This window comes from Esox lucius, chromosome 14, assembly GCF_011004845.1.
Source record: "Esox lucius isolate fEsoLuc1 chromosome 14, fEsoLuc1.pri, whole genome shotgun sequence".
NCBI lineage: Eukaryota > Metazoa > Chordata > Actinopteri > Esociformes > Esocidae > Esox > Esox lucius.
The window spans coordinates 25,880,127-25,893,025 of NC_047582.1; the positions used below are offsets into that span (position 1 = coordinate 25,880,127).

The window sequence follows — 12,899 nt, forward strand, 5'->3', positions numbered from 1 at the left end:
AACACATTTCTCATGACAAATCTCTCTCTCTATACATCCATATTTGTTTTTTTGTGGTTTTCAAATTTTCATGGTTAAGCCAAAGAAAGTCATTATTATATATTATATTATTATATATAATAATAATTTAAGTAAATACTTTATGGAGACCTTCCCAATGACCCTCTGCAGGAGCTCCATGGACCGCAAGGGGACCTCGGACCCTTTGTTGAATACCCGATTCTAGACTACTTGAAATGTTAATTTGTTTTCCTAATAAGAATTGTGTTTTTTATCACCAATATTTGGGCTAATGTATCAGCATCCCGTTGTTTTCCTTCATACGAAGAACAATCGTGTTTCTTCACCAGAAAACAACCATCTGTAGCTCCATCGCCCCCTGCCAAGTATCCTCTCGTGCCTTTTTTCAGTGCCCGCGCCCCTCAGCAGCTGTCATTTGGTTGAAAAGCGGGTGCCCGCGCTCTGCAGGAAACACCACAGTAACACACACATACACGCACCTCGTTTCAAGATTATGTTGCGGCTCTTGTACATTTTGTAGAACATAGACAGAATGAGCTGGTGAAAAAAAAACTCTTTCACGCACTCGGAAGGAAGGACACATTAGGCGGGCGCTTACAAAGAGGAGGTCAACCTCAAAGAAAGGGAAGAAAAAATAAGGCTACGCCGCAGTGGTTGAGCATCGATACACCCTGTCTGAATCGTGGATTATTACGAGGAAATCGGTTTGGAACCATGAGCTGGGGGTCAGAGCTATGGGTAAGAACTCGCTCTTTATTTGTTAGCACAGATAACGGTCTATCAGGGGCTATCATCAAGCTTTGGATATATCCTGACATATCAACTGCGCTCGCTTAAACCAAGCACGAATGTCCCGTTACTGTTAGCTACGCTGTAATAACCATCTCAAGTCGTCAATCAGGATCCCAGTGAAGGCTAATTTAAACGGAAGGCTATCATGTTCCCTGCTTGACTGACATGTGGGCTATGCTATGTATTGCTGTGTTTGATGTGACTAGTTCTAAATGGGGCAGCTAGGTTGTCCACATCGATTAGTATTGTTTTTGCCTTCATGATGATAATATTATTCACAAAGTTATTTTTCTCATTCAATGTCGTACAATTCAACATAACACTTAGCATGCTTATTTGAAACACACCCCCGCCTAATATTTTTCACTGTAGATTCCACCGGTGCTTGTGCTTGAAGAACATACCAATACCACTCCAGACCATATTTGTCTCTCTTCTGGTCGAGAAAGCTGATCGCATAAAAGGCTAATACTGGCACATTTATTTTACACGATTTCAGCCTCGGGGAATCTGAAAATCTGAAAATAAAACTATTAGGGCAGAAGGCAGAGCCGTCTGCGTTGTATCTGATTTTGTCAGCTTCCTTTGGCATTGGTTTCAGCTGCAGGACTTTACATTACATTTTACTATGTTCAATTGATTTCTCTTGGAGGCACGCCAGAGAGTGTAAGTTGACAGTTGGAAGTTGAACAGGATATAAGGCTGTGGTTTCTCAGAAAAGGTTGTGACACACAGCACAACTCACTTTGCCATCATTGTCACCCATGTCCAATCAGCAATAATACTGAGATCTTCACAAGCAGCCAGTCATCTCTACTCCCATGTTTTGTGCCTTCAAACCACACTGTGTAGTTTGATGGCTTTGTCCAAAGGTGCATCTTTAAATATGTGAAGGAAGAGGATGAGGAAGAAGACGATAAGCAAAAGGGCATGTACAATAGCCCTGAAAAGGCCCTCTGCCTACTCCAGTGCCCTGTTGCCAACGATTGAGAATAAATGTAACCTAGTTAGTTGAGCTACAATGGACATAAGACGTGTATATCAGGTTTGAAGAAAGGCTCTGACTTTTAGCTTGGGGTCATTTTGCTTGTCTGTGTTTGTTACCCAAAAGTGAGCACCTTAGTTCTTATCAACCTACATTTTGGGCTTCAGATGTGTCCCAGACACATGTCGGAACACACAACACAGAGACACACTACACACACCCAAGTCCTCCAACCTGTTGTCATAAACTAATCTTCAGAATGAGAATTGGTAAGATTACAGAACTACCACAGCTATTTTTATGAAGCTCTAATAAGCAGTCGCATGCTGTGGAATTCCTCTCGTCTGCCTTTTGTTTCAGATGTTTTTGTTGTTATGCTGTTAAACAAGCCACTAGTTACAAATTGACTGGTTAAGGTCCAAGTTTGTGGGATAGCATTAGCCCTTGGCTACCATCCTGGCTTGTGTTATACTTCACATGTAACGTGCGTCAGTCTCATCGATTGGGACAGGAAAGCGGGGGGTCTTGTGTGTAGCATGTGCGTGTGTGTGCACTCGTACAATGTGTGTGGCCGTTTTGCCAAAGTTCCTCGCCTCTTACAGCTGAAGTCGATTTTAGCGGACGGTGAAACAGCGGGGTCTGGAGACGGTTAAATGTGGTGCGTTTCTCGTCATCAGAAGAGGGTAGAAGAGTAGGTAAGGGGCAGAGAGGGGGTGGGATGGGGAGAAGAAGGGAGCCCGGGATGGAGTGTGTGTGTTGGGGGGGGGGGGGTGGGGGCGGGGGGGGGGGGAGGAGGGGGTGGGTTGTTCCAAGTTCATGGAGAACGCTGGTAGTGCTTCAGAAGCCTTGCATTAATGCCATGACGTCAGCTCTAGTTCTCTTAGGAGCCCACTGCCTGACCAAGATGCAGTGATCTGCCGCCCAGGTAATGGCCATAAAGCATTGCCCCTGGGTTCTCCAAACACTCTCATGTGTGTTTTCCAATCACGAGCTAGTGTTAGCAGCAGAGACTGGATGTTTGGAAATAATCAGTGCTTTGATGGGGCTGAATGAGAACCAGACACAAGTTTTAGTTTAGAGCCCGGTTAAAACCACACAAAACTCTGTAACTTTGAGGGTTCTAGGGTGGTTATTGTTAAGCTGGACATATGTTCAGTGTCCCATCTTACATTTTAAACCAAGTTGGCATGGGATCTGGACAGCCTTTGCCATTTGTCCTGTGGTGACATTTATATGTTATCATTTGTCAAACAAGCGTATCCTTTTGTTATTGCTGTAGGTTTATGTGCCTGTCTGCTAAAGAACTTCAACATTATTTTTTTTTAAATGCATGTTATTCGGTGGACACTCTAAGATGATTTACAGTTGTGAGTGGATACATTTTTCATTCTTTGTTCCCCCCTACTTTCTCCCAGTGGGTACCCACAACCCAGGCATTGTAAGAACCAGTGCAAGCGCCGTCTAAGACAGGCAAGATTTCCAAATGAGCCACGATGACACAAGGGCAGAATACCTTGGTAAACAAATGTTTACATTGTTCGTCCACATACTGCTGTTATTAAACAGATTGTTGATTTAAATTGTTTCCCCTGATTCCCCATTGTGTCCCCAATTTCCCCTAGCTTGTGGTTTTTAGGCTGAGCATAGAGGAAGGAAGTTATATTTCAGGCAGTGAGGACACAGTCGCAATCAAGATGTGTTTCTCAGCCACTCATGCTGGAGGTAGTTATAGGCCTAACGTATGCACATTTTTGTGATGTGATTCCCTCAGCTTATTTCTCTAGTCTTGGAGGAAAAAATTGTGAGAAAAATTAAATAAGCCTTATTTCATGCTAGACTAAATAATGTGGGTTTTAGCATCTTACGAGACAGATTTTTGTGTGTTCTGGGTTAGCCATTCTATTCTCTTTCATTTTCTGCTTTAGCTGTGGTATCATTGTACCAAAACAGCAGCTCGTCAGGATTTTACAAATGCTAGTGACAGAACTGTGGTTGACAGAGTAGCTATAGGCATATGTGATCATTCAAATTAGTCTTACACTATTTATCAAGTCGACACCTTTGGTGCGTGCGCGCGCGCGCATGTACACTACTGTTCAAAAGTTTGGGGTCTCTTAGAAATGTCATTGTCTTTGATAGAAAAGCACATTTTCTATCCATTAAAATATCATCCATTGATCAGAAATACCGTGTAAACGTCGTTAATGTTGTAAATCAGTATTGTAGCTGGAAACGGCTGCTTTTCCATGGAATATCTACATAGACTTACAAAGGCCCATTACCAGCAACCAACACTTCTGTGTTCCAATGCTACATTGTGTTTGCTAATCCAAGTGTATCATTTTAAAAGGCTAATTGATCACTAGAAAACCGTTTTGCGACTATGTTAGCGCCGCTGAAAGCTGTTTTGCGGATTAAAGAAGCAATTAAACTGACCTTCTTTAGACAAGTTCAGTATCTTCAGCACCAGTGTTTGTTTTCTTGGCTCTTTCCTGCATGGAATAGCCTTCATTTCTCAGAACATGACTAGCCTTAGGAGCTTTAGAGGAATGTTCTTGGTTTCTGGTCATTTTGAGCCTGTAATCAAGCCCACAAACGCTGATTCTGAAGATACTGAACTTGTCTAAAGAAGGACAGCTTTATTGGTTCTTTAATCAGCACAAGAGTTTTCAGTGGCACTAACATAGTCGCAAAAGGGTTTTCTAATGATCAATATGCCTTTTAAAATAATACACTTAGATTAGCAAACACAATGTGCCATTGGAACACAGGACTGATGGTTGCTGATAATGTGCCTCTGTACGCCTATGTTGCCTAGATACAGTGGATATAAAAAGTCTACTCACCCCTGTTAAAATGCCAGGTTTTTGTGATGTAAAAGAATGAGACAAAGTGAATCATGTCAGAACTTTTTCCGCTTTTAATGTGACCTATAATGTGAACAATTTAATTGAAAAACAAACTGAAATCTTTGAGGGGGATTTAAAAAAAAATAAAAACCTTACAAAGGTGGAAAAGGTTTTGACGTGATTTATATTTGTCTCTTTCTTTTACATCACAAGAACCTGGCATTTTAACAGGGGTGTGTAGACTTATTATATCCACTGTATGTGCATAGAGCCGGTACTGTTACCACAGGTTTATACTCAGCACCTCTAAACCCGGGTGCACACAAAACGCATGAAGCCATACGCCTTGTGGCGGAAGTCTGTTCATTCCAATGGATTGCTCTCTGCAAGACTTTGCTGGTCTAGGTTACCGAGCGCGCCAGGTGACGCACACGCTGGATGCCTTTCAACTTGTGTGTTGGTTTGTCATGCCAACCTCATGCCCAAATTCCGTATGTGTTTATGGGATAGCAACAAGCACACTTTGACGGCACAATGACGGCGCAACATTAATGCTGATTGTGTGCTTTTGACTCCCGCCACGCGTGGGACTTTGTACAGTGGGGGACCATTAAGGCTGTTACCACCTAAATAGACACATAACAATTATAGACTATATATTATAGTAAATTATAGTCCACCTCTATGTAATGACACTAGGGACATAGTCATACGCTCACATAGCAATGATGATGTCATCTATAGGAGGCTTCTACTCCTGGCCTAAAGATAGTGTCAGTAAATTTATTGGAAAATCCATTTTGTTCTCTTTCTCTCGTCTTGAATGAGGTTGAGCTCAGAGTGAATCCAATTTCTACTGACCAGCAAACAGGCCTTATCCACTCTGAATAGAGAGCAGTGAGTATTGAACCGTCTGGATCAGACACCGAAAGTTGTCCTGGTATATTTTACCCATCTTCTGTTGCTCTTTTGGATAGCTCCTTTCTCTTGGCCTTGCAGTTCTGAATTCCGTGTTCTTAAACAGTATGCGTCAGACTAATTATTGCTCTCTTTCTCTCTCTCTCTTTTTCATGCAGTTTAAATTGGGTTTATTTGCATAGGGTTTATGTATTTATGTCATCAAAGTGGAAAGTTAGATTTTCAACATAAGATAAATAAACCATCATAAACTGTGAATACATATTACACACACATATACAAATGTCAAAAGGTTGAAGATATTTTAAATGTTTCCCTCTCTGTCTGCTTCTCTCTTTCTCTGCTTTGCTCTGCCTTCGTCTTTCACTGTACTGCCATGAAGCGCTGAGCTCATTCTGCCCTGGGTGGTGTAAACTCAATTCACCCTGGCTTCATTTCATCAGACTCAGAAATGCAAATTGATCTTTTTTTTTTTTTGCGTAATAAAAGGGTTGAGTAAAGAGCCCAGCATCTTGGTATGCATAGCTTTAAGTCTCCAGAAACCCCTCCCTTCTCTGAGACTCCACGGCCCACTAATACTGCATTTAGAGGAGGAAGTAAAGTCTGATGAAATGTGATTGGATCTCAGTTAGGGACAGTATTTCATAACAGAAGCATCTCCAACCTTTTTGGGCATGAGATCTACTTTTTTCATTGAAAGATTTTGTGCAACAACTTATCCCTGTCTTTAGTTTACCAAATAAATAACAGCACTGCACCTCCTCTAAATATAACTGTTAAAATATGGGTTAATGGTTCTTTAAAAGTGCATCTGGACCTTTAATGGTGCATCTAGCGAGAGTAATTTGCACGTCATGGATGAATCTGCAGTTTTCATATTGCTATTTCAGAAAAATACAAATAATCATTCAAAAATGCACTTACTCATGATTTTGCCAACTAATGCCAGATAAGCCTACCTGGGTAGTTCTTAGAAGACTTTTGGGTGAAGTTCAATACATTTTTGTCAATCCTTAAGACGGAAGGAGACTAGCCAGTCTCCAGACCTGAACCCAATAGAAAATCTTTGGAGGGAGCTGAAAGTCCGTATTGCCCAGTATTAGGTCTGTATGGAGGAGTGGGCCAAAATCCCTGCTGCAGTGTGTGCAAACCTGGTCAAGAACTATAGGAAACGTATGATCTCTGTAATTTCAAACAAAGGTTTCTGTACCAAATATTAAGTTCTGCTTTTCTGATGTATCAAATACTTATGTCATGCAATAAAATGTAAATTAATTACTTAAAAATCATACAATGTGATCTTCTGGATTTTTTGTTTAAGATTTCGTCACTCACAGTTGAAGAGTACCTATGATAAAAATTACAGACTTCTACATACTTTGTAATTGGGAAAACCTGCAAAATTGGCAGTGTATCAAATACTTGTCCTCCCCACTGTAACACCAGGTGATAATTTAGATTCTGAAATAAATACACAGGAATAAGGACAGTCCTTTTCTTGCCAAGTTGACTACACAGGACTGACTAGACTGACTGCACTGTGGTGTCCATCTCATCTCTGTTAAGGGGAATTAAGACAAAAACCCTTTAGTGGTTTTTCACTTCTCCTAGGAGTTCTGTCATATTTTGTATGAGGAGAGAAACGCGCACAGATATAGGCACTCAGGTACTCACATTTAAACTCGCACACTGTCGTACAAGCATTGGTCACTCTCACTCTGACGGGCCTACGGATGGAGCCAGGAAGGGCAACGCTGCTTAAGGAGCAACGACTGAAGGTACGTTTTTGACTGAACCTCGGCTCCCCGTTGGTCAAAGACGACAGGGGTTAAAGCAACATTACCTTGTTTTTACACACATTTCTGTGCCAGTCTTAGACCCTAAACAGCTCCATGTTTAGCCCCGACAGGCCAGCGGTGACCCATCAGCTGGAGAGAAAAGGGAGGAATGCTAGCCTGGGCCTCGTGATTTAATTGTAGCCACATGCCTGTCGGTTGGCCGGTCACCCTTTAATGAAATAGAGAAGGGGAAAGTGGTTTGTCAGGGACTCGGGGAGGCCCTTTGAAATAACTCGGGTTGCTTTTCTCTCACGCTGTTTCAGTGTAGCAGAGTGGAGCGCAGCCACAGGGCTGGGCTGGAGTCCCAGACTGGCCGAGTTCAGCCTAAACCTCGTGGGCTCAGTTTGTTTGAATGGCACTCATGCATCGATAGCTGTAATAGAAACAGACAGTGCTGAGCTGCTGTCGCGCAAAAGTCGCTCTGAACACAAGTGAGCTTTGAATGGCCCTGGGTTTAACTGTTTTCGACATGGCAGTTTCGTGAGTTCCTTTTCCTCTGTCACCCCCCCAACCCCCCCCCCCCCCCCCCCCCCCCCTGCAGTTCACTTGACATTCACGGCACTTCCGGTACTGAAACCCGAGCTTATTTGTAACCTCTCAGTGAGTGTGCCTTAATAAAGAGGCCTCTCTCTCCTGTTGGGACCTGAGTCCTCATACTCCCCTTCTTCACCACCCCCGTTCATCACCCACCTGCCAGTGTTATTCATGTCTCCCCACACCCCCTCGTCCTGGAGTCCCTCTCCGAGCCCCAGGAGGCCTTGGGAGTCAGGCTGTGTCCTGGCCTGGAGATCCCCAACCCTATTACCTTTCATTTAAATGACGATGGACTGGCTGGCTCAGATACATTTTAGCATGTTGCCTTCCATGTTTGTCTTAAGAGATTCCACCGATTGTGAAGGATTTTTGAGTTTGAAGTTTCGATTCTTAGCTTTCTTTTGAGGATGTTTGCATGCATTTTCTTTTCGGCAATTAGAAATAAACACACACTTTACACGTAGTCTCCCTATTTTAGGGGAGTGTGTCATTTCTGAACTGTTAAACCTACAGTACCAGTCAAAGGTTTGGATAACCTTTTCATTTAAGGGTGTTTCTTCATTTTTACAATTCATTTATAATATCCACACCAAAACTATGAAATAACAGATCGCTTAGTCACCACAAAGATTTGACACAAATTAAAATATGTTTCTATTTTAGATTTTTGAAAGTAGCCACCCTTTGCCATGACCACCTTTGCACGCACTTGGCATTCTCTTAACCTGCATCATGAGGTAGTCATTCTCATTATTACTGTAAATGTGGAAAATATTAGAACTAAAGAAATACCCTTGAATGAGTAGGTGTGTCCAAACTTTTGACTGGTACTTTACCTTTAAAGAAATATCCTCAAATAAAATGGATAATCTAAACTATATAATGTATACTTCATAGTGCTTTTCTGTCCTGGCAATTGTATATGTTTTACGTAGGCTACCTGATGTAGCCCAAGTGGCTGAACCTCTCGATTCAGGCACACAACGCTTTTCCTGGCTTGCCTATCATTTATTTTCCACCGCCAAGGTTAGCCTAGCTGAATTATTAGCATGCAATTTTGACTTCCTTTCTATGGTTTTAGGATTTGACTGGATCATTTTGGGGTGTTTTCTGTTTTTCCGGCCCTTCTAAAACAAACTGCTCCCCTGAAACTGGCAGCTACCTTAACAGCAGGCTGGAATCACTGAAACATCTCAATGACTTTTCCGAAGACTAAAAACATACATCTTCACTTCACTATTCATGAGGGTTCAGTTTCAGGTCCACTGATACTACTCTGAGCTTTTTAAAGACAGGTTTAAGAGGGGTCTCTTTCCCACCAGCAGAGATAAGTGAAGAGACCAGACCAGATAAGCTCTGTCCCTGTGCTCTTATGGAAGTGACTCACTCAGGTCCTACACAACAGATGGCCTATAATCGTCTGGAGACGCCTGTCTCTGTTTTTGTCAATATCTGTCTGATTATGTGGGACTGTGTCTGCAGCCAACTCATCAACACCATAAGAGAACACAAGTGCTGCTGCCCAATAGCTTAAGCACAATATCGCTGCTCTTTTAAGTTCTTCGCTGGAAAAGAAACGTGCGTCTTTATTTAAAGGTGCTAGATCATGATATTCATCTTGCAGACCATTGTGTCGAGTTAAAGATGCATGTAGGTTGGCCAACTTACTTATTAATAGCATGCATGTCTCATTGGTTAAGTGAGTGTTTCTAGAATTAGTGGTCTCTTATTGACAGTTTAAAGCTACAGGCTTGTGGTGAGGCACTTCCAAATAAATCGAACTGAACTGAAACATTCACAGCAGTGTTGTCAGAATGAATCCGTGAGGATGGCCCACACCTTGATCACAAGCAAACAGAGAGAAGTGAGAGTTCTGCTAGAGTTCCTCTGAAGCAGAAGTTACCCCTGGGCCCCACATCCTACTGATTATTGGCTCTCTCTCAACCCACCCGTGTTGCTTAGCAACCTCCTGAAGGAACTGAATAAATATTTATCTCATTTGTGATGAAGTTATCCTTGAGGCGCAGGCTGAAGCAAACTATCGCACAAACACAAACAAACCGAGATGTTGACTTACATGTGACACTTAGACTTGATTTGATGCCATTGATTTGTACACTACGCCCCATACTGACAAAGTGAAAATATATTGAAAATAAAACCAGAAAAGTTACCAGGCAAGCCTAGTTCAGCCAGCCCGCAGTTAAAAGTGATAAATGCTGTTGCCCTCACTGGGTTTGAACCTGGGTCTCCCATGTAGGAGGCTGTCTTTAACCTTTATACCACACTGCTATACCTTTGCCCAGGTGCTAGAAAACATTAAGCATTGTGTTAAACGGACTAATGTGTCTTATTAAGTTTACCTCCACCACAAATAGCATCCATGAACCTTATGGCTTTTGCCACTGGCCGTTTTAACAGCTTATTAGACAGTAATAGGCTTACTAGTATCTACTAACTTACTACTTGGAATAGTCATAAGAACTGAGCAATTGCTATTGAGACTGAAGATGAACTTTACACTGACAATGCTATTTCATTTGATGGCACAAAAATATTTGTTTTTCTTTCATTTGTGAATTACATTGATACAATTACAATCAACATACTGTTTTATTTCGAAAATCCACCAGAAATAATTGAAATTTAGTTTAATCGTAAACAGTTTTATTTTAGGCTTACTATAACGCAGCTACTGATGGTTGTCAACAGCAAAATGTTTGTCTATCTGGAGCAAATCCCAATCCATAATTTGTTTTGACTGAGACAAGATTCAAATGCAGAACCTGTTTACAGGTCCGCTTCTCTAACCACTATGCTATTTAACTAGGGGTGGTCAGGCAGTCAGTCAGTCACTCTCTTACTCAGTGAGAGACATTCGCTCTTCTTGGCCTGTTCCTGCTTACGTGGTCCGGCAGAGACTGAATGTACATAAATATTCAAACCCCGTATTCAGTACTTTGTGGAACTACTGTGCTCTCACAGAAAATCTGAAGCTTTATTAGAGTGGCTATTGGGTTCCCACCTCTTTGACCAAATCTCTTCTTCAGTTTGGCCAAAGGGACAACTCAAGGAAGTCATGGTGGCTCCAAACGTCTTCCATTTCGCAATGGTGGCGCGCACTTTAGCCCTGTGCTATAGGCTAGCGTTTGTTATAACCTTCCCCAAATCAATGCCTCAACAATTCTATCGCTGAGGACTACAGAGATTTCATGCCTTAGTTTTTGCTCTATCATGCACTATGCTACCTTATATAGATTTTTGTGTGCCTTTTTTAATCATGTCAAATCATTTGAATTTGCCACAGGTGGTTTACCTGTGACGTTCTAGAGACAATTCTAGAGACATTTCAATTTCATGATTAAAGGACATAAAATGCACCTGATATAAGTTTGGTGTGTCATAGCCAAGGGTCTGAATACGTATGTACATGAAATAATTCAGATGTTCATTTTCAATGAATTGGCACACAATTGTCATTAGGTGATATTGGTTGTTGACGGATGAAATTTTAATAAATTAGAAATTTGGTCTATATACATAAAATGAGTATGTGAAGGGTTCTGAATATTGCGTTACTTATATAGTAATGTATATAACATTTGTCTATCAAGTTGTGTGTGTGTGTGTGTGTGTGTGTGTGTGCCATATCGGAACAGGATTTCCTTTAATGTTTTAACTTAACTCTTTCTGTCTGTCCCATTCTCAGTACAAGCCACATTGGGGTTGGTGTGGTGATGAACTGAGAGAAGCTTAGCCTAGCCCCCCCCCCCCCCCCCCCCCACCCCAGCAGTTTGTGACTCCCAGCAGGCGGGTGACTCTCATTTCCCTGTCTGACATGGACATTGCCATAACGTCACTTGTCAGGTCCCCGTTTTAAGGTCACCCAACTGGTGTAAATCTCTGCGTGCCTTTGCCCTGAGGGGAAGACTCTTTCAGTCCCAGTACTTCTGGTTCCCAATCCCTTGACGCAGAGATCTCATGTAAGATGGATGTTCTGCTGGTGGTTTCTTTTTGTGTGTGTTAAAACTCAAAGCAGGTTCAGAACTGTTTCAGAGAGTGAATGTAGACTTTCTAGAATCTGAGATATGTCAGAGAGATTTAATATTGGTGGCAAATAAATGCCATTCTTGAATCACTGGTTGACATTTGAGACAACACATTTGAGATTCCATATCCGAAACAAATGAATCCTGTACTTTATGTCGAGTTTGATGTAAGTTCTTTGTAATCTGGGAATGGATGTTGTTTTTGAGTTACCTGGCTACACTGTCACTGGGCCTGGTTCCATTTTCATTCACTGTTTCCTCTTTACTCTCAACTCAGGTTTCACTACTGTTCTCTCTGTGACCTCGACCAGAGCCACAAATACAGAACTGGGAATGATACTGACCAGTAACATTTGTGAATTGAACACCTTCTCTGTGATTTTTAAAGATGGCGTTATAGAACACATGTTGTTTGTGGTTGTAGCTCTGCTACAAACAGACTGCCATGGCTGATAACTATCTTCTCATTTGCAACCCTGTTGAGCGATATCTTGGGCCAGTGCTCTGAATGAGCTGGAAGTCTTTTCACACTATCTCCACAATCAGGTCTTTTGATGGTTCATGTTGCTCCATTGACGTTGAGAGCACTTGCTTATGCTTGCTGTTTTCTGTTTTCTTTTTAGAGGAAACAGGATCATTGATCCCTGCTGGGGGGAGGGGGGGGGGTTGGGGCGGTCGGTCGTTTCTTCTTTGGCGTTGACCAGGGCAATGACAAAGATGATAGGCTAAATGTTGAGCTGGAGAGGAAATGCAAATTACAAACAGGAAGTTGTTGCGATGCCGTGATAGTTCTGCATCGGTTTGTACAGTGTTCTGCATGAAGTCTTATCCAGCAATGTGTGTCTTGAAAGGTACTGTGAAATACAAAGAGAATCAAACCAACTACAGTATGATGTAAAAACTCGGCTGGGAT

The 12,899-nt window shown here is 41.9% G+C and overlaps 1 protein-coding gene across 1 annotated transcript in view; it reads left to right on the plus strand.

Moving 5' to 3' along the window:
• Positions 1-420: 420 nt before the first annotated feature.
• The window catches only part of LOC105015254 (formin-binding protein 1), a 71,132-nt gene continuing 58,653 nt past the window's right edge, over positions 421-12,899 (plus strand). Inside the window, exon 1 of the mRNA XM_034297138.1 lies at positions 421-759. Coding sequence (XP_034153029.1) covers positions 736-759 — 24 coding nt within the window. The 5' untranslated portion in view covers positions 421-735. The remainder of the gene's footprint in view (positions 760-12,899) is intronic.